This window comes from Nerophis ophidion, linkage group LG10 (genome assembly GCF_033978795.1).
Source record: "Nerophis ophidion isolate RoL-2023_Sa linkage group LG10, RoL_Noph_v1.0, whole genome shotgun sequence".
NCBI lineage: Eukaryota > Metazoa > Chordata > Actinopteri > Syngnathiformes > Syngnathidae > Nerophis > Nerophis ophidion.
The window spans coordinates 71,900,925-71,923,033 of NC_084620.1; the positions used below are offsets into that span (position 1 = coordinate 71,900,925).

At 42.5% G+C, this 22,109-nt stretch overlaps 1 protein-coding gene across 5 annotated transcripts in view; it reads left to right on the forward strand.

Moving 5' to 3' along the window:
* Positions 1-793: 793 nt before the first annotated feature.
* LOC133561244 (protein MCM10 homolog) overlaps positions 794-22,109 on the forward strand; it is a 38,680-nt gene continuing 17,364 nt past the window's right edge. For 2 of the 5 annotated variants that reach the window (XM_061914583.1, XM_061914585.1), the window contains exons 1-11: positions 1,157-1,365; positions 2,185-2,233; positions 3,749-3,985; positions 4,064-4,252; positions 8,503-8,622; positions 8,688-8,892; positions 9,428-9,593; positions 9,670-9,837; positions 16,803-16,919; positions 17,012-17,202; positions 17,273-17,358. In XM_061914583.1, the coding sequence (XP_061770567.1) occupies positions 2,227-2,233; positions 3,749-3,985; positions 4,064-4,252; positions 8,503-8,622; positions 8,688-8,892; positions 9,428-9,593; positions 9,670-9,837; positions 16,803-16,919; positions 17,012-17,202; positions 17,273-17,358 (1,486 nt within the window). In that variant the 5' untranslated portion in view covers positions 1,157-1,365; positions 2,185-2,226. Of the gene's footprint in view, positions 1,124-1,156; positions 1,366-2,184; positions 2,234-3,748; positions 3,986-4,063; positions 4,253-7,891; positions 8,441-8,502; positions 8,623-8,687; positions 8,893-9,427; positions 9,594-9,669; positions 9,838-16,802; positions 16,920-17,011; positions 17,203-17,272; positions 17,359-22,109 lie in introns of those variants that run through there. The other 3 variants (XM_061914584.1, XM_061914586.1, XM_061914587.1) reach the window with 3 other exon arrangements.

Below are 22,109 nucleotides of genomic sequence, written 5' to 3' on the forward strand. Positions count from 1 at the left end.
ATCAAACTGTTGCCCGGTTTTTACCATGAATTGATTTACGTGGACCCCGACTTAAACAAGTTTAGAAAAAAACATTTAGTGGTCAATTGTAAGGAATATGTACTGAACTGTGCAATCTACTAATAAAAGTTTCAATCAATTGTGCAAATAAATGACAATAATTCAAGTACATCATTTAAAAAAAATATTCCTGGATGACATTCTGACAGTAAAATTGCATTTGTGTACAAATGTTTTTTGTTTTCTTCTCAAACTAGTTTTAATCATGCAAGTTAGTATTCAACTATGATTAATAATGATTATTCCAAATTTCAAAATGTGTTTAATATGTTTAAAAAAGGTAATCATTTGACAGCAATCCAATATATATATATATATATATGTATATATATATATATATATATATATATGTGTGTGTGTGTGTGTTTATGTATACACTAAGTGTGCAAATATACTGTATGTATATATGTATTGGTATACACATATAGTACAAACTTCCACTTTTTGAACTGTATTCTACTTTTACAGTCAATTTATTCTTACATGATATAATACAAGGCCAGCAAATTACTTTTTAATCAGAATAATCAGTTTGCAAATAGTTTATCGTGATTATCTGCAATAATATCTGCAAAGTATACTTACAGGGTGCCCATCATAACAGGTGTGAGTGTGGCTCACTATGATGCACAACAATTAATGATTTCTTGGTCAATAAAAGATTTTGGACAGCCTTCATACCAAATATAAGTGACGTTAGGGTGGATGCGCGCGCATCTACACCCCGAAAGCAACGGAGGATCGCGAAAATGACTCTAATAAATCAACCATGGCAAACAGTGAAATACTTTCAGATCCGTGTGGTTTCACAGAGGAGACGGGAGGACTAAGTGGCCAAATATTTGCACATATTTGGTGGGGAAGCCGGTTGTCGTGTGACATTGTTCGACACTTTTTGCAGCGTGCAGACACGCCTACGTTGGTGTCTTGAGATTTCGCCTAACTATTTTGGCTAAAACGAACAATATTATTTGTGTTTATGCAAAGTGTGTAATTTTTCCACGATAAAATGTTTTCTTTGGCACCTTTTTTTTTATCAGGAAACAAGCTAATTCATGAAACGGTAACGTATTTCTTTCAGGCAAATTATTAGGCGCCTAACATGAATTATGACAACAAAAGGGGGTCCTTCGTTTAGCGCCAGTTTGGATGTTTTCCCTCGCTTTAGTGAAGACTGAGACCCGCTCAAAGATGTTTTTTTAAACTTGAATCAGCCTTTAAATGACCGATTATTCACTCTGCTGTCATAGCGCATTCATTACATTGCTGTCGAGGATTAAACCTCTGCTGACTCTGGTCGTGCAGGTAAGTCGAAGAAGTGTACGAACTCCGACGTCACGTGACCCATTTGTTGCAAATAATGTTATAAATCCACCCATCCATCCATTTCCAACCGCTTATTCCCTTTTGGGGTCGCGGGGGGTGCTGGCGCCTATCTCAGCTTCAATCGGGCGGAAGGCAGTGTACACCCTGGACAAGTCGCCATCTCATCGCAGGGCTAGTGTTATAAATATTATTGACTATTACTTTAAATACATATTGTTAAATAACGTTTACTATTACTTTAAATACATAATGTTAAATAACATTTACTATTACTTTAAAAACGTAATGTTAAATATCATTTACTATGACTTTAAATAAATGATGTTATATGTTATTTACTATTACTTTAAATAAATGATGTTACATATCATTTACTATTACTTAAATAAATGATGTTACATGTCATTTGCTATGACTTTAAATAAATGATGTTACGTATCACTTACATATCATTTACTATTACTTAAATAAATGTTACATGTCATTTACTATTACTTAAATAAATGATGTTACATGTTATTTACTATTAAATAAATGATGTTACATGTCATTTACTATGACTTTAAATAAATGATGTTACATATCATTTACTATTACTTAAATAAATTATGTTACATGTTATTTACTATTAAATAAATGATGTTACATGTCATTTACTCTGACTTTAAATAAATGATGTTACATATCATTTACATATCATTTACTATTACTTAAATAAATGTTACATGTCATTTACTATTACTTAAATAAATGTTACATGTCATTTACTATTACTTAAATAAATGTGTCTCTCATTAGGCTGGCTGCTGATCCTAAGTGGACTATTAATACATCGACAACATGGATTGTGAGTACTGCTTTTTCATATGATTACTAACTCAATCTCAAACAGGGGTAGACAAAGTGGGGCCAGGCGGCCAAAATCGGCCCATCTAGTCGTTTGATTTGACCCGCTGAAGGTTTGCTTCCCAACTGTAGAACATATTTATACTGACCTTCTTTATGGCTCCCTGGAAGTGCTCCTTACCAATATTGATATCAATCTGATATCAACAATAACCACGTATCAAATTATATTTGGCTTGCATCCAAGTATTCTGATTTTAGCTCCGATACAAGCTATCTTCCAGCGTGTTGTGCTTCTGCTGAGATGGACTGCCAGTTAACATCTACATTTCCTCCAATAAGCACAAATGGTGGGTCTTTTATTGTATTTTAGTGAAGTCATTTATAAAAGGTAAACATGGTAGCCACTTGAAGCTTGCAGCTTCAAAATAGCACACAAAGCCACACTTAATTGAACAATATTTTGTTGTAGAACTTCACATTTCAATATAAACAAGTATCAATAGATTATATTATATTATATTAGATTATATTTTAATTTTCCTGAAGGAACTCCTGAAATAATTAATAAAGTGCTATCTATCTATCTATCTATCCATCTATCTATCTATCTATCTATCTATCTATCTATCTATCTATCTATCTATCTATCTATCTATCTATCTATCTATCTATCTATCTATCTATCTATCTATCTATCTATCCATCCATCCATCCATCCATCCATCCATCCATCCATCCATCTATCTATCTATATATATTTGCGTATTACTTACATATTGAAATCTTAACACAGAAACTTGTTCAGAAGTATTTATTAACAAACGTGTTGGCATCATTCAACTTACTGCATAATGAACTTAACAAAAAGCCATTTTACACTCCACTTCGTCTTAAAGACAGCATAAATCTATTTCAGACGATTATTAAAGAATAAGTTAGAATAAGTTAGTGTTTTTCATACCTAGCATCAACGTTCCCTCTAAGGTACGCGCCTGTGCGATTGCACACTGCTCACGCGTCCTCTGCGCACGGCAAATCTAGGCCGCGCACAAAATCGTATAAAAAGATAAGCGCATAACAGTGTGCATGTCTGCCGTCGCTCACATGTGCGCCACTGAATGCTCAAGGAGTTTTGGCGTTTGCTCACACATATGAAAAATTGGAGGGAAAATTGCCTACCATTGTTCTATGTTTGACTAATTTCACTTGATCAAACCTTTTTCTTACAATCCACTGGACTAAATCATTCAAGTATGTGTGATTCCTGCTGATATCGATTCATGAGTGAAAAAGCTGTATTGGGACAAGCCTAAAGCTCACAGAATCATTGAAAGGATGTCTGCAAGGCTAACCACTTGTCATCTATTATTGTCATTGACACTAATTATAGTAACTTCATTTTTTACATTCAGGCTTTTTGTGTTCTGGCTTTGGTCCTTGTAGGCAAAATGTTTGGGCTCCCCGTTGTAAACGTTAACCATGTTGAGCAGTATTGTATCTATTCTTTGTCCAGGCGAAGATGATCTGGACATTTTGACGGCATTGATGGTTGAAAATGAGGACCAGCAAGCTTCAGATGACCTTGATGGCCTTTTTGACAACGATGGCGAGGGTGATCTGGAGGGAGGACAGGATGGGGAGGAGGATGAGTTGTCTGAGCTCTTTGGGGATGTGGAAGAGGAAGAAGGTGCTAAAGAAAGCATACGCCAAGCCAGTGGGAGCCTTAACAGGTCCCAAGAAGACTTGCAAGGTTTGTGTCCGGGCAGGTTCTCTTGTGAGCTCACACTGCATTTTTTATTGATTCCTGCTCAATTCTGCTTGTCTTCAGATGAATTAAGGAGGATGCAGGAAAAAATGCAGGCATTGCAGAAGCAACTGGAGGCCAGCCAGACTCCTCGCTCCTCTTCCTCAGCAAAACACACAGCTGCTGTCAAACCATCACCTTCTCCACTTGCTACCCCCAAACATTCGCCAGAAAGACCTGCTGCTGTGGCCCAGAAGAACAAAAATCTGTCAGGTGAAATATATTTACAATTCATAGAGCACCAAATAAGATTACTGGATTTTCCCCCTAATATAATTAATCGTGGATGCCCACCACGGCAAAGTTCAAACCGCCACACCCAAAAAATGAGGGTTTTGTTTTACATGAAAACAAATGAAAAGTTATATAATGTATGAATGGATATATATATATATATATATATATATGTATGTATGTGTGTGTGTGTATATATGTATATATACATAAATATATATGAATATATATACAGTATATATATATATATATGTGTGTAATGGCTGTGAATGTTGAGGCGACACGGACATCAACGTGAATCAATCTTAGCTTTACAAACCCCGTTTCCATATGAGTTGGGAAATTGTGTTAGATGTAAATATAAACAGAATACAATGATTTGCAAATCCTTTTCAAGCCATATTCAGTTGAATATGCTACAAAGACAACATATTTCATGTTCAAACGCAAACTTTTTTTTTTTGCAAATAATAATGAACTTAGAATTTCATGGCTGCAACACATGCCAAAGTAGTTGGGAAAGGGTATGTTCACCACTGTGTTACATCACCTTTTCTTTTAACAACACTCAATAAACGTTTGGGAACTGAGGAAACTAATTGTTGAAGCTTTGAAAGTGGAATTCTTTCCCCTTCTTGTTTTATGTAGAGCTTCAGTCCTTCAACAGTCCGGGGTCTCCGCTGTCCTATTTTACGCTTCATAATGCGCCACACATTTTCCATGGGAGACATGTCTGGACTGCAGGCGGGCCAGGAAATTACACGCACTCTTTTACAACGAAGCCACGCTGTTGTAACACTTGTTGAATGTGGCTTGGCATTTTCTTGCTGAAATAAGCAGAGGCGTCCATGATAACGTTGCTTGGATGACAACATATGTTGTTCCAAAACCTGTATGTACCTTTCAGCATTAATGGTGCCTTCACAGATGTGTAAGTTACCCATGCCTTGGGCACTAATACACCCCCATACCATCACACATGTTGGCTTTTACACTTTGCACCTATAACAAGCCGGATGGTTATTTTCCTTTTTGTTTTGGAGGACACCACGTCCACAGTTTCCAAATATAATTTGAAATGTGGACTCGTCAGACCACAGAACACTTTTCCACTTTGCATCAGTCCATCTTAGATGAGCTTGGGCCTAGCGAATCCGGCGGCGTTCCTGGGTGTTGTTGATAAATGGCTTTCGTTTTGCATAGTAGAGTTTTAACTTGCACTTACAGATGTAGCGACCAACTGTAGTTACTGAAAGTGGTTTTCTGAAGTGTTCCTGAGCCCATGTGGTGATATCCTTTACACACTGATGTCTGTTTTTTAAGCAGTAACACCTGAGGGATCAAAGGTCAGTAATATCACTTACATGCAGTGATTTCTCCAGATTCTCTGAACCTTTTGAGGATTTTACGGACCGTAGATGGTAAAATCCCTAAATTCCTTGCAATAGCTCGTTGAGAAATGTTGTTCTAAAACTGTTCGACAATTTGCTTACAAAGTGGTGACCCTCACCCCATCCTTGTTTGTGAATGACTTAGCATTTAATGGAAGCTGCTTTTATAGCCAATCATGGCACCCACCTGTTCCCAATTAGCCTGCACACCTGTGGGATGTTCCAAATAAGTGTTTGATGAGCATTCCTCAACTTTATCAGTATTTATTGCCACCTTTCCCAACTTATTTGTCACGTGTTGCTGGCATCAAATTCTAAAGTTAATGATTATTTGTTAAAAAAAAAGGAAAGTTTATGAGTTTGAACATCAAATATGTTGTCTTTGTAGCATATTCAACTGAATATGGCTTGAAAAGGATTTGCAAATCATTGTATTCTGTTTATATTTACATCTAACACCATTTCCCAACTCATATGGAAATGGGGTTTGTATTTGAACTCCCTGACGTAATGTAAGTAACATGTACACGCCTGTAAGTAACATGTACACACCTGTAAGTAACATGTACGCACCTGTAAGTAACATGTACGCACCTGTAAGTAACATCTACGCACCTGTAAGTAACACGTACGCACCTGTAAGTAACACGTACGCACCTGTAAGTAACACGTACGCACCTGTAAGTAACACGTACGCACCTGTAAGTAACACGTACGCACCTGTAAGTAACACGTACGCACCTGTAAGTAACACGTACGCACCTGTAAGTAACACGTACGCACCTGTAAGTAACACGTACGCACCTGTAAGTAACACGTACGCACCTGTAAGTAACACGTACGCACCTGTAAGTAACACGTACGCACCTGTAAGTAACACGTACGCACCTGTAAGTAACATGTACACACGTGCCTTCTGGTCCTTTAACAATGGCTATTTTGAAGGAAAAGACTTTGATCACCAAAACCGTACGTTGAGATCATTTAAGCAATACGGAATCGTCCGGAGCAAAAGCAGCATGTGGATGTACTTTAATATATTGCAGATAATAATAACAAAGTTCAGTTTTTTAAATGTATGTATGACATTGTTTGACCTTTTTGAAAGAGAATATATGCATCATTGGTTGAGCTGTGAGTCTTTGGGCACCACACCATTCTTGGAGGTTACAATTCGATTCCAAATCAACACTTTTTAATAACATTGGCTGCCGGGTCTATGATGAACTACATTCCTCCATAACATAGACAAGTGTTTTTCAACATTTTTTGAGGCAGGGCACATTTTATACATAAAAAATCTGGAGGCACACCACCAGCAGAAAATGTTCAAAAATGAAACTCCACCAGGTCGCCGTGCCTTATTTTGAGTTTGTTGCTGTTTTCTTGTGTGTTGTGCTTTAGTTCTTGTCTTGTGCTGTTACGTTGGTGGCCCTTCCTGTTTTGTTGCTGTTTTCTTGTGTGTAGTGCTTTAGTTCTTGTCTTGTGCTGTTACGTTGGTGGCCCTTCCTGTTTTGTTGCTGTTTTCTTGTGTGTAGTGCTTTAGTTCTTGTCTTGTGCTGTTACGTTGGTGGCCCTTCCTGTTTTGTTGCTGTTTTCTTGTGTGTAGTGCTTTAGTTCTTGTCTTGTGCTGTTACGTTGGTGGCCCTTCCTGTTTTGTTGCTGTTTTCTTGTGTGTAGTGCTTTAGTTCTTGTCTTGTGCTGTTACGTTGGTGGCCCTTCCTGTTTTGTTGCTGTTTTCTTGTGTGTAGTGCTTTAGTTCTTGTCTTGTGCTGTTACGCTGGTGGCCCTTCCTGTTTTGTTGCTGTTTTCTTGTGTGTAGTGCTTTAGTTCTTGTCTTGTGCTGTTACGTTGGTGGCCCTTCCTGTTTTGTTGCTGTTTTCTTGTGTGTAGTGCTTTAGTTCTTGTCTTGTGCTGTTACGTTGGTGGCCCTTCCTGTTTTGTTGCTGTTTTCTTGTGTGTAGTGCTTTAGTTCTTGTCTTGTGCTGTTACATTGGTGGCCCTTCCTGTTTTGTTGCTGTTTTCTTGTGTGTAGTGCTTTAGTTCTTGTCTTGTGCTGTTACGCTGGTGGCCCTTCCTGTTTTGTTGCTGTTTTCTTGTGTGTAGTACTTTAGTTCTTGTCTTGTGCTGTTACGCTGGTGGCCCTTCCTGTTTTGTTGCTGTTTTCTTGTGTGTAGTGCTTTAGTTCTTGTCTTGTGCTGTTACGCTGGTGGCCCTTCCTGTTTTGTTGCTGTTTTCTTGTGTGTAGTGCTTTAGTTCTTGTCTTGTGCTGTTACGTTGGTGGCCCTTCCTGTTTTGTTGCTGTTTTCTTGTGTGTAGTGCTTTAATTCTTGTCTTGTGCTGTTACGCTGGTGGCCCTTCCTGTTTTGTTGCTGTTTTCCAGTAGCAGTTTCATGTCTTCCTTTGAGCGCTATTCCCCGCACCTGCTTTGTGTTAGCAAGACTATTTAAGTTGTTTTTATCCTTCTTTGTGTGGACATTGTTGATTGTCATGTCATGTTCGGATGTACTTTGTGGACGCCGTCTCTGCTCCACATGCTGCAAGTTTTTGCTGTTGTCCAGCATTCTGTTTTTCTTTACCTTGTAGCCAGTTCAGTTTTTCCTTCGTTTTGCACAGCCATCCCTAAGCTTCCATGCCTTTTCCTTTCCCTTTTGTTCATTTTGGTTGAAGCGTTACATACCTCTTTACTTTTTACATATTGGGTTCACGACAAACAAAGCAATTTTTTGGGACACACCTAATGAAGTTATATGACGTCCTGTTGACCACCCACCAGGTATGTTGGCCATCAGAGGCAACAAAACCTAAAACCGTTTTTTCTTACCTCCGTGTCTCCAGTTAGCAGTGGAAGCCAGAAGATGCAAGAGTCTTCGGACTTTCTGTCCCAGCTGAGCAACGCTGACTCCTTTAAACGCAAACCCAGAGTGGCTCACGCAGCAAAAAGCAACTCTTCGCCAGGTATCACTCATAACGTGATGGCTCATATTCATGTTGTAGTGGCTCATGAAGCTTTTATTGACCAGAATCCAGAGGTCCACTGATGGAGATTAAGATGGGCAGCTCCTTCCAGCCCGTGGAAAGCACAAGTAAGGCCGCCGCCACTCCCGTGCAGCGGTGGCCTCCGTCCTCCCAGAGCAGGCCCAGACCGCCTGCGTCAGCTGGACCGCCTAAACTGGACTCTCTTTCTAAAGACGTGGCTGTGGAGAAATACTCTGGGTTGAGGCTCAGGTAAGGACACTGATAAGGACTCTTTTTATCACAAAATGCCCCAACTGGACTTCGAGTAGGGCTGGACAAGGATTTTGGCTTCTCCTGATCATAAACATATTAGAATTGTTAAAAAAAAAACATTACTGGGCCGTGAGAGTACAAGTTCATTCTGGGCCTGTGAAACGGATGATTGAGTGGGGGTGAAGTTCAGCTATTTTTTATTTGCCTAATATGCCTAACCAGTAATCTCAATCAAACAAAAGGAAGGGTTTTAGTTTGCGCCTTCACAAAACCACGGACAGAATCATAGAATTGGCCGATTACTGTTAGACGCAGAATATCAGGGAAATTGACAAAAATGTGAGTGAAATGTTGTCGTTGTGAGGAGAATTCTAATCCGGTGATCTTTTAAATGATATTTAAAGTTGTGTTATTGTTGGTACTCATGTTTTTAAATGAATGAATAATTCAATAGTAATCAAAAAAACTGCACTGATTATTTTTGCCATAATCCCATTTTTCCTTGAAATGTCTTATTTTGCGCGTGTTTCAGGAAGCCTCGCGTTTCGTCGGCCGAGATGGATCGCAAGATGTCTGAGCGCCGCCTGGTCCGCCTGTCGCAGGTTCCTGAGCGGCTGCTGCGTGAGAAGCTGGAGGACAGCGACTGGGTGACCTTTGCGGTGGTGGTCAGCAAAGCCACGCCACAGAGCAGCAGCAGTGTGAGTCTCCGTGTGGCGCCTCCACCTCCCTCTGGCAGCACCGCGCAATGACGTCTTGTCACTCCGCACCTCGCAGGGTAAAACATTTAGCATCTGGAAGTTGAACGACCTCCATAACCTGGACATCTTCGTGTCGCTCTTGCTGTTTGGGGACGTGCACAAAGAGCACTGGAAGACGGAGACGGGCACCGTCATTGGACTCCTCAACCCCAACACCATGAAGCAAAAAGATGGATATGATGGGGTGAGCACCAACCTTTAGTTTCACACAAAGGAATCTTTAGTTCCTACCACGGATCACTTTTTAACTATGACATCAGCAGATATACACTCATGAACATTACACAAGCTACTGCCATGTCCGTATTTATTTAAATGACTGTCATAGTCAATATTTCTCAACAAATATCTGACGGAGTATTTATTTGACTTCTTGTGAGAATTCCTCTGTCTCGTGCTCAGCTGCTTTTATGGTAGCGCTCACGTGGCCACGCCCCCTTGCTGTCCGTGCAGTGCTGGTGCTCGACAGCAGTGGTGACATATTGTCTGCTATTTTACCCAATTGCTTTCAAATATTTTCTCTGCAAAGCAATCATTGTAATCTGCAAAGAATGTGCTGTTGTTGAGTGTCTGCTGTCTGGAGATTGGCAGAGTAAGCATGTCATACTCTTCCATATCCCTAGGGGGCAGCAGGTAGCTCATTGCTCTGGAGGCCTACTGTGAGACAAAAGAAATGGGATGGTTGAAATTGTGCCAGATATTCCATGAAAAGCACTTTATATTGTCGATATAGGCTACTGAGTTTAATTTTCAACATTTTCTGCCTTGGGATTTTGTCTGAAAAAAGGTGCCCTGCCTCAAAAAAGGTTGAAAAACACTGGTCTGCACTACGTCCCCTTTGCTCACCTGTCCTTCTTTACTGGCCTCTGATTTTGTTTGTTTCGGCTACTGCAGTCATGGAGTGGCTGGACGAGGCCTCCGTCCACCACACTCATTTAAGAAGCGCTGCCATTTTTATTCCATCATTCAATCAAATAACACCACAGAGATGGACATGAAGATGACAAAAAAGAGATCTCTGCCAAAAATGCAAAAGATGGTTATATAAGTAAAGAAGGTGAGGCAGCTGCTCACACATTCTCATACTTTCTGTAGCAGCCAGGAAGAAATGATGTCAGCCATCTTGAAAAATGTCTCAACTATAATCTATGTAAAGGAGCCCAGAATTGTTTTTATTGAAATGTTGACAATATTTCAGAAACCTTACAATGTATTAAATCCATCAAGTCCTATACACGTATATAATATGTAGAGAAATGACATATTTCTACCAATTTTCCCAGGAGATGTTCCCTATTTAGAAATCAAATGTTGATGCTCCTCAGAGATACATAAAATAAAGGTGTTTGATGATAAATGAAACACAACATCAAACATTATGTCACTACTGGTCCCACCCTTCCTAAAAATAATGTTCAAAAAAACAACTTAAAGCCTTGTCCAGCTGTTTAGTGATGTATAATGTTCATCTTTAAATAACTTACTGTAAATGAATATCAATCAATGTGTACTTAAATAGCCCTAAATCAGTGGTTCTTAACCTGGGTTCGATCGCACCGTAGGGGTTTGGGGAGTCGGCCTCAGGGGTTCGGCGGAGGTCAAAACACCCGATTAATCGTGTAAATAAAAACTTCTCGCTATCGGCGTACTACAGATATAGCAACAGCAAAAGTCACACTGATTTGCAGGTGTGTCATTTGTTGTGAGTTTAGACACTGTGTTGGTTTTCTCCTTTGAACAAGATGATGTTCATGCACGCTTCATTTTGTGCACTAGTACAAAAAACATGGTAACACTTTAGTATGGGGAATACATCCACCTTTAATTACTTGCTTATTAACATGCAAATTAGTAACATATTGGCTCTTAACTAGTTATTATTAAGTACCGTATTTTCCGGAGTATAAGTCGCTCCCGAGTATAAGTCGCATCTGCCGAAAATGCATAACAAAGAAGAAAAAAAAACATGTATAAGTCGCATTTTTGGGGGAAATTTATTTGATAAAATCCAACAGCAAGAACATACATTGAAAGGCAATTTAAAATAAATAAAGAATAGTGAAGAAGAGGCTGAATAAGTGTAGGTTATATGAGGCATAAATAAGCAACTGCTATGTTAACCTAACATATTATGGTAAGAGTCATTCAAATAACTAGAACATATAGAACATGCTATACCTTTACCAAACTATCTCTCACTCCTAATCCATAAATCCCATGAAATCTTATACGTCTAGTCTCTTACCTGAATGAGCTAAATAATATTATTTGATATTTTACGGCAATATGTTAATAATTTCACACATAAGTCTCTCCTGAGTATAAGTCGCACCCCCGGCCAAACTATGAAAAAAACTGCGACTTATAGTCTGAAAAATACTGTACTTATTAATGCCTTATTCGGCATGGCCTTATTATAACCCTAACCCTCTAACCCTAACCAAATAACTCTAAATTAAGTCTTTATTACTTAGAATATGTTCCCCTAGTGTCCAAAAAACTCTAAATTAAGTCTTTGTTACTTAGAATATGTTCCCCATACTAAAGTGTTACCATAGACATATATCATTGTCTTGAATTTGAAAAAAAACAACATTTTATTTTTCACTAAAGAAGGCTTCGGTGAATTGCTGCTTATGAAACTAGTGGGGTTCTGTACCTCCAACAAGGTTAAGAACCACTGCCCTAAATCAGGAGTGTCTCAAAGGGCTGCACAAGGCATGACGACATATCAACTCCAAATATCGCGTATTGACCTTCTTGAGGATTATGTCGATCTCATTTGTATTACCACCAATATTATGCATGCATACACTAGGTCCCCCCCACCTTTTTGCCATTATCTCTGCTTTAGCTAGTGAATACACATGTTTCCTAGGGTAAGTTGGCTAGAACGTGGTGTGATGGCGCTAAAAGTGTGGTGCTAGAACGTGGTGTGATGGCGCTAAAAGTGTGGTGCTAGAACGTGGTGTGACGGCGCTAAAAGTGTGGTGCTAGAACGTGGTGTGACGGCGCTAAAAGTGTGGTGCTAGAATGTGGTGTGATGGCGCTAAAAGTGTGGTGCTAGAACGTGGTGTGATGGCGCTAAAAGTGTGGTGCTAGAACGTGGTGTGATGGCGCTAAAAGTGTGGTGCTAGAACGTGGTGTGACGGCGCTAAAAGTGTGGTGCTAGAACGTGGTGTGACGGCGCTAAAAGTGTGGTGCTAGAATATGGTGTGATGGCGCTAAAAGTGTGGTGCTAGAACGTGGTGTGATGGCGCTAAAAGTGTGGTGCTAGAACGTGGTGTGATGGCGCTAAAAGTGTGGTGCTAGAACGTGGTGTGATGGCGCTAAAAGTGTGGTGCTAGAACGTGGTGTGATGGCGCTAAAACTGTGGTGCTAGAACGTGGTGTGATGGCGCTAAAAGTGTGGTGCTAGAACGTGGTGTGATGGCGCTAAAAGTGTGGTGCTAGAACGTGGTGTGATGGCGCTAAAAGTGTGGTGCTAGAACGTGGTGTGATGGCGCTAAAAGTGTGGTGCTAGAACGTGGTGTGATGGCGCTAAAAGTGTGGTGCTAGAACGTGGTGTGATGGTGCTAAAAGTGTGGTGCTAGAACGTGGTGTGATGGCGCTAAAAGTGTGGTGCTAGAACGTGGTGTGATGGCGCTAAAAGTGTGGTGCTAGAACCTGGTGTGACGGCGCTAAAAGTGTGGTGCTAGAATGTGGTGTGATGGCGCTAAAAGTGTGGTGCTAGAACGTGGTGTGATGGCGCTAAAAGTGTGGTGCTAGAACGTGGTGTGATGGCGCTAAAAGTGTGGTGCTAGAACGTGGTGTGATGGCGCTAAAAGTGTGGTGCTAGAACGTGGTGTGATGGTGCTAAAAGTGTGGTGCTAGAACGTGGTGTGATGGCGCTAAAAGTGTGGTGCTAGAACGTGGTGTGATGGCGCTAAAAGTGTGGTGCTAGAACGTGGTGTGATGGCGCTAAAAGTGTGGTGCTAGAACGTGGTGTGATGGCGCTAAAAGTGTGGTGCTAGAACGTGGTGTGACGGCGCTAAAAGTGTGGTGCTAGAACGTGGTGTGACGGCGCTAAAAGTGTGGTGCTAGAATATGGTGTGATGGCGCTAAAAGTGTGGTGCTAGAACGTGGTGTGATGGCGCTAAAAGTGTGGTGCTAGAACGTGGTGTGATGGCGCTAAAAGTGTGGTGCTAGAACGTGGTGTGATGGCGCTAAAAGTGTGGTGCTAGAACGTGGTGTGATGGCGCTAAAACTGTGGTGCTAGAACGTGGTGTGATGGCGCTAAAAGTGTGGTGCTAGAACGTGGTGTGATGGCGCTAAAAGTGTGGTGCTAGAACGTGGTGTGATGGCGCTAAAAGTGTGGTGCTAGAACGTGGTGTGATGGCGCTAAAAGTGTGGTGCTAGAACGTGGTGTGATGGCGCTAAAAGTGTGGTGCTAGAACGTGGTGTGATGGTGCTAAAAGTGTGGTGCTAGAACGTGGTGTGATGGCGCTAAAAGTGTGGTGCTAGAACGTGGTGTGATGGCGCTAAAAGTGTGGTGCTAGAACCTGGTGTGACGGCGCTAAAAGTGTGGTGCTAGAATGTGGTGTGATGGCGCTAAAAGTGTGGTGCTAGAACGTGGTGTGATGGCGCTAAAAGTGTGGTGCTAGAACGTGGTGTGATGGCGCTAAAAGTGTGGTGCTAGAACGTGGTGTGATGGCGCTAAAAGTGTGGTGCTAGAACGTGGTGTGATGGTGCTAAAAGTGTGGTGCTAGAACGTGGTGTGATGGCGCTAAAAGTGTGGTGCTAGAACGTGGTGTGATGGCGCTAAAAGTGTGGTGCTAGAACGTGGTGTGATGGCGCTAAAAGTGTGGTGCTAGAACGTGGTGTGATGGCGCTAAAAGTGTGGTGCTAGAACGTGGTGTGATGGCGCTAAAAGTGTGGTGCTAGAACGTGGTGTGATGGTGCTAAAAGTGTGGTGCTAGAACGTGGTGTGATGGCGCTAAAAGTGTGGTGCTAGAACGTGGTGTGATGGCGCTAAAAGTGTGGTGCTAGAACGTGGTGTGATGGCGCTAAAAGTGTGGTGCTAGAACGTGGTGTGATGGCGCTAAAAGTGTGGTGCTAGAACGTGGTGTGATGGCGCTAAAAGTGTGGTGCTAGAACGTGGTGTGACGGCGCTAAAAGTGTGGTGCTAGAATGTGGTGTGATGGCGCTAAAAGTGTGGTGCTAGAACGTGGTGTGATGGCGCTAAAAGTGTGGTGCTAGAACGTGGTGTGATGGCGCTAAAAGTGTGGTGCTAGAACGTGGTGTGATGGTGCTAAAAGTGTGGTGCTAGAACGTGGTGTGATGGCGCTAAAAGTGTGGTGCTAGAACGTGGTGTGACGGCGCTAAAAGTGTGGTGCTAGAATGTGGTGTGATGGCGCTAAAAGTGTGGTGCTAGAACGTGGTGTGATGGCGCTAAAAGTGTGGTGCTAGAACGTGGTGTGATGGCGCTAAAAGTGTGGTGCTAGAACGTGGTGTGATGGTGCTAAAAGTGTGGTGCTAGAACGTGGTGTGATGGCGCTAAAAGTGTGGTGCTAGAACGTGGTGTGATGGCGCTAAAAGTGTGGTGCTAGAACGTGGTGTGATGGCGCTAAAAGTGTGGTGCTAGAACGTGGTGTGATGGCGCTAAAAGTGTGGTGCTAGAACGTGGTGTGACGGCGCTAAAAGTGTGGTGCTAGAATGTGGTGTGATGGCGCTAAAAGTGTGGTGCTAGAACGTGGTGTGATGGCGCTAAAAGTGTGGTGCTAGAACGTGGTGTGATGGCGCTAAAAGTGTGGTGCTAGAACGTGGTGTGATGGTGCTAAAAGTGTGGTGCTAGAACGTGGTGTGATGGCGCTAAAAGTGTGGTGCTAGAACGTGGTGTGATGGCGCTAAAAGTGTGGTGCTAGAACGTGGTGTGATGGCGCTAAAAGTGTGGTGCTAGAACGTGGTGTGATGGCGCTAAAAGTGTGGTGCTAGAACGTGGTGTGACGGCGCTAAAAGTGTGGTGCTAGAATGTGGTGTGATGGCGCTAAAAGTGTGGTGCTAGAACGTGGTGTGATGGCGCTAAAAGTGTGGTGCTAGAACGTGGTGTGATGGCGCTAAAAGTGTGGCGCTAGAACGTGGTGTGATGGCGCTAAAAGTGTGGTGCTAGAACGTGGTGTGATGGTGCTAAAAGTGTGGTGCTAGAACGTGGTGTGATGGCGCTAAAAGTGTGGTGCTAGAACGTGGTGTGATGGCGCTAAAAATGTGGTGCTAGAACGTGGTGTGACGGCGCTAAAAGTGTGGTGCTAGAATGTGGTGTGATGGCGCTAAAAGTGTGGTGCTAGAACGTGGTGTGATGGCGCTAAAAGTGTGGTGCTAGAACGTGGTGTGATGGCGCTAAAAGTGTGGTGCTAGAACGTGGTGTGATGGCGCTAAAAGTGTGGTGCTAGAACGTGGTGTGATGGCGCTAAAAGTGTGGTGCTAGAACGTGGTGTGATGGCGCTAAAAGTGTGGTGCTAGAACGTGGTGTGATGGCGCTAAAAGTGTGGTGCTAGAACGTGGTGTGATGGCGCTAAAAGTGTGGTGCTAGAACGTGGTGTGATGGTGCTAAAAGTGTGGTGCTAGAACGTGGTGTGATGGCGCTAAAAGTGTGGTGCTAGAACGTGGTGTGATGGCGCTAAAAGTGTGGTGCTAGAACGTGGTGTGATGGTGCTAAAAGTGTGGTGCTAGAACGTGGTGTGATGGCGCTAAAAGTGTGGTGCTAGAACGTGGTGTGATGGTGCTAAAAGTGTGGTGCTAGAACGTGGTGTGATGGCGCTAAAAGTGTGGTGCTAGAACGTGGTGTGATGGCGCTAAAAGTGTGGTGCTAGAACGTGGTGTGATGGCGCTAAAAGTGTGGTGCTAGAACGTGGTGTGATGGCGCTAAAAGTGTGGTGCTAGAACGTGGTGTGATGGTGCTAAAAGTGTGGTGCAGCTATGAATCCAGCAGACAAGACAACCCACTCCACATTTGCAACCAAAGACCAAGACTTAGGTTGAAAATGATGTCCACATGCGATTGATGTTTCATCTGCATCATTGCGTCAAGTAAAGAAATGTGAATGAAGAATAGAGTGGATGTCATCCCACTTGGCACAAGATGAATATTTCCCACTTGTGTTACGTCCTCCAGGTCAGCCTGACGGTGGATCACCCACAGAAGGTGCTGCTGATGGGTGAAGCTCAAGACTACGGCACATGCACAGCCATGAAGAAGAACGGGGACCCTTGTTCTCAGCTGGTTAACTTGGTACTTACAATCTGGGGCTCCTCTCCTCCGCTACCCACTTGTGTTGCTGCTGCCCGCTAATCAAGCGTTGTTGGGATTGTTCCTCTCCACAGTCTGAGTGCCAGTTCTGCCAGTATCACGTCAAGGCCCAGTACAAGAAGATGAGCTCCAAGAGGGCCGAGCTGCAGTCCTCCTTCTCTGGTAAAGCTCCCAACAAGCTGAAGGGCGCCAGCCTCAAGGAGCGTCTGTGCCAGGACGGCTTCTACTATGGCGGCGTGTCCTCAGCCGCCTGTGCAGCGTCGCTGTGAGTAGTTGTGCTCTCCTCGTACTCGACGTCCACTTAGGCAACAACCCTAGCATCTCCTGTGTTCCAGGTCTGCACCCAAGCACAACAAACCAGGACAGAAAACTCTGGACAGGTTTTTTGTGAAGGGTTCAGCTCGTCAGGCTAAGACTCTTGGTAAGATGCAGACACTTCATTAGGTACACCAGCATCACCCATTTTAGTGACAAAGATCAAGTGCACACTTTATATGTCACCTGTACATGTTATTATGTCACCTGTACTTGTTTATATGTCACCTGTGCATGTTTATATGTCACCTGTGCATGTTATTATGTCACCTGTACTTGTTTATATGTCACCTGTGCATGTTTATATGTCACCTGTGCATGTTATTATGTCACCTGTACTTGTTTATATGTCACCTGTGCATGTTTATGTCACCTGTACATGTTATTATGTCACCTGTGCATGTTTATATGTCACCTGTGCATGTTTATGTCACCTGTACATGTTATTATGTCACCTTCTACATGTTTATATGTCACCTGTACATGTTATTATGTCACCTTCTACATGTTTATATGTCACCTGTGCATGTTTGTATGTCACCTGTGCGTGTTTATATGTCACCTGTGCGTGTTTATATGTCACCTGTGCATGTTATTATGTCACCTTCTACATGTTTATATGTCACCTGTACATGTTATTATGTCACCTTCTACATGTTTATATGTCACCTGTGCATGTTTATATGTCACCTGTGCGTGTTTGTATGTCACCTGTGCATGTTTATATGTCACCTGTGCATGTTTGTATGTCACCTGTGCGTGTTTGTATATCACCTGTGCATGTTTGTATGTCACCTGTGCATGTTTGTATGTCACCTGTGCATGTTTGTATCTCACCTGTACATGTTATTATGTCACCTGTACATGTTTATATGTCACCTGTGCATGTTTATATGTCACCTGTGCATGTTTATATGTCACCTGTACATGTTTATATGTCACCTGTACATGTTATTATGTCACCTGTGCATGTTTATGTCACCTGTACATGTTATTATGTCACCTGTGCATGTTTATGTCACCTGTACATGTTATTATGTCACCTGTGCATGTTTATATGTCACCTGTGCATGTTTATGTCACCTGTACATGTTATTATGTCACCTTCTACATGTTTATATGTCACCTGTACATGTTATTATGTCACCTTCTACATGTTTATATGTCACCTGTGCATGTTTATATGTCACCTGTGCATGTTTGTATGTCACCTGTGCGTGTTTATATGTCACCTGTGCGTGTTTATATGTCACCTGTGCATGTTATTATGTCACCTTCTACATGTTTATATGTCACCTGTACATGTTATTATGTCACCTTCTACATGTTTATATGTCACCTGTGCATGTTTATATGTCACCTGTGCGTGTTTGTATGTCACCTGTGCATGTTTATATGTCACCTGTGCATGTTTGTATGTCACCTGTGCGTGTTTGTATATCACCTGTGCATGTTTGTATGTCACCTGTGCATGTTTGTATGTCACCTGTGCATGTTTGTATCTCACCTGTACATGTTATTATGTCACCTGTACATGTTTATATGTCACCTGTGCATGTTTATATGTCACCTGTGCATGTTTGTCACCTGTACATGTTATTATGTCACCTGTGCATGTTTATATGTCACCTGTGCATGTTTATATGTCACCTGTGCATGTTTATATGTCACCTGTGCATGTTTGTTTGTCACCTGTGCATGTTTATATGTTAACTGTGCATGTTTATATGTCACCTGTGCATGTTTATATGTCACCTGTGCATGTTTATGTCACCTGTGCATGTTTGTATGTCGCCTGTGCATGTTTATATGTCACCTGTGCATGTTATTATGTCGCCTGTGCATGCTTATATGTCACCTGTGCATGTTTGTATGTCACCTGTGCATATTTATATGTCACCTGTGCATGTTTGTATGTCACCTGTGCATGTTTGTATGTCACCTGTGCATGTTTGTATGTCACCTGTGCATGTTTATATGTCACCTGTGCATGTTTTTGACTGTGTGAACGTCATCCATTTATAATTAATCTGCCACACAGTTTTCATCCCATCTGAACCGTTCAAAAATCAAAACCTTTGGCTTGGCCGGGAATCGTGAGCTCCCACCAAAAATAAACAAAAAAATATCCCAGATTAACCAGAATTCCTGATTTTCCGGGTGATTTTACCCATTGATAATAATGGGTCATTTTTGGAACTTGCACAATTCCCACACTTCTCAACCGATTCAAAGAGTTCCACCACCTACACACTCCACTCACTTTGGACAATCAAACTACCATCCACACACTCCACTCACTTTGGACAATCAAACTACCATCCACACACTCTACTCACCTTGGACAATCAAACTACCATCCACATACTCCACTCACCTTGTTGGACAATCAAACTACCATCCACACACTCCTCTCACCTTGTTGGACAATCAAACTACCATCCACACACTCTACTCACCTTGGACAATCAAACTACCATCCACACACTCCACTCACCTTGGACAATCAAACTACCATCCACACACTCCACTCACCTTGGACAATCAAACTACCATCCACACACTCCTCTCACCTTGTTGGACAATCAAACTACCATCCACACACTCCACTCACCTTGGACAATAAAACTACCACCCACACACTCTACTCACCTTGGACAATCAAACTACCATCCACACACTCTACTCACCTTGGACAATCAAACTACCATCCACACACTCCTCTCACCTTGTTGGACAATCAAACTACCATCCACACACTCTACTCACCTTGGACAATCAAACTACCATCCTCACACTCTACTCACCTTGGACAATCAAACTACCATCCACACACTCCTCTCACCTTGTTGGACAATCAAACTACCATCCACACACTCCACTCACCTTGGACAATCAAACTACCATCCACACACTCCACTCACCTTGGACAATCAAACTACCATCCACACACTCCTCTCACCTTGTTGGACAATCAAACTACCATCCACACACTCCACTCACCTTGTTGGACAATCAAACTACCATCCACACACTCCACTCACCTTGGACAATCAAACTACCATCCACACACTCCTCTCACCTTGTTGGACAATCAAACTACCATCCACACACTCTACTCACCTTGGACAATCAAACTACCATCCACACACTCCACTCACCTTGGACAATCAAACTACCATCCACACACTCCACTCACCTTGGACAATCAAACTACCATCCACACACTCTACTCACCTTGGACAATCAAACTACCACCCACACACTCTACTCACCTTGGACAATCAAACTACCATCCACACACTCCACTCACCTTGGACAATCAAACTACCATCCACACACTCCTCTCACCTTGTTGGACAATCAAACTACCATCCACACACTCCACTCACCTTGGACAATAAAACTACCACCCACACACTCTACTCACCTTGGACAATCAAACTACCATCCACACACTCTACTCACCTTGGACAATCAAACTACCATCCACACACTCCTCTCACCTTGTTGGACAATCAAACTACCATCCACACACTCTACTCACCTTGGACAATCAAACTACCATCCACACACTCTACTCACCTTGGACAATCAAACTACCATCCACACACTCCTCTCACCTTGTTGGACAATCAAACTACCATCCACACACTCCACTCACCTTGGACAATCAAACTACCATCCACACACTCCTCTCACCTTGTTGGACAATCAAACTACCATCCACACACTCTACTCACCTTGGACAATCAAACTACCATCCACACACTCCACTCACCTTGGACAATCAAACTACCATCCACACACTCCACTCACCTTGGACAATCAAACTACCATCCACACACTCTACTCACCTTGGGCAATCAAACTACCACCCACACACTCTACTCACCTTGGACAATCAAACTACCATCCACACACTCCACTCACCTTGGACAATCAAACTACCATCCACACACTCCACTCACCTTGGACAATCAAACTACCATCCACACACTCCTCTCACCTTGTTGGACAATCAAACTACCATCCACACACTCCACTCACTTTGGACAATAAAACTACCACCCACACACTCTACTCACCTTGGACAATCAAACTACCATCCACACACTCTACTCACCTTGGACAATCAAACTACCATCCACACACTCCTCTCACCTTGTTGGACAATCAAACTACCATCCACACACTCCACTCACCTTGGACAATAAAACTACCACCCACACACTCTACTCACCTTGGACAATCAAACTACCATCCACACACTCTACTCACCTTGGACAATCAAACTACCATCCACACACTCCTCTCACCTTGTTGGACAATCAAACTACCATCCACACACTCTACTCACCTTGGACAATCAAACTACCATCCACACACTCCACTCACCTTGGACAATCAAACTACCATCCACACACTCCACTCACCTTGGACAATCAAACTACCATCCTCACACTCTACTCACCTTGGACAATCAAACTACCATCCACACACTCCTCTCACCTTGTTGGACAATCAAACTACCATCCACACACTCCACTCACCTTGGACAATCAAACTACCATCCACACACTCCACTCACCTTGGACAATCAAACTACCATCCACACACTCCTCTCACCTTGTTGGACAATCAAACTACCATCCACACACTCCACTCACCTTGTTGGACAATCAAACTACCATCCACACACTCCACTCACCTTGGACAATCAAACTACCATCCACACACTCCTCTCACCTTGTTGGACAATCAAACTACCATCCACACACTCTACTCACCTTGGACAATCAAACTACCATCCACACACTCCACTCACCTTGGACAATCAAACTACCATCCACACAC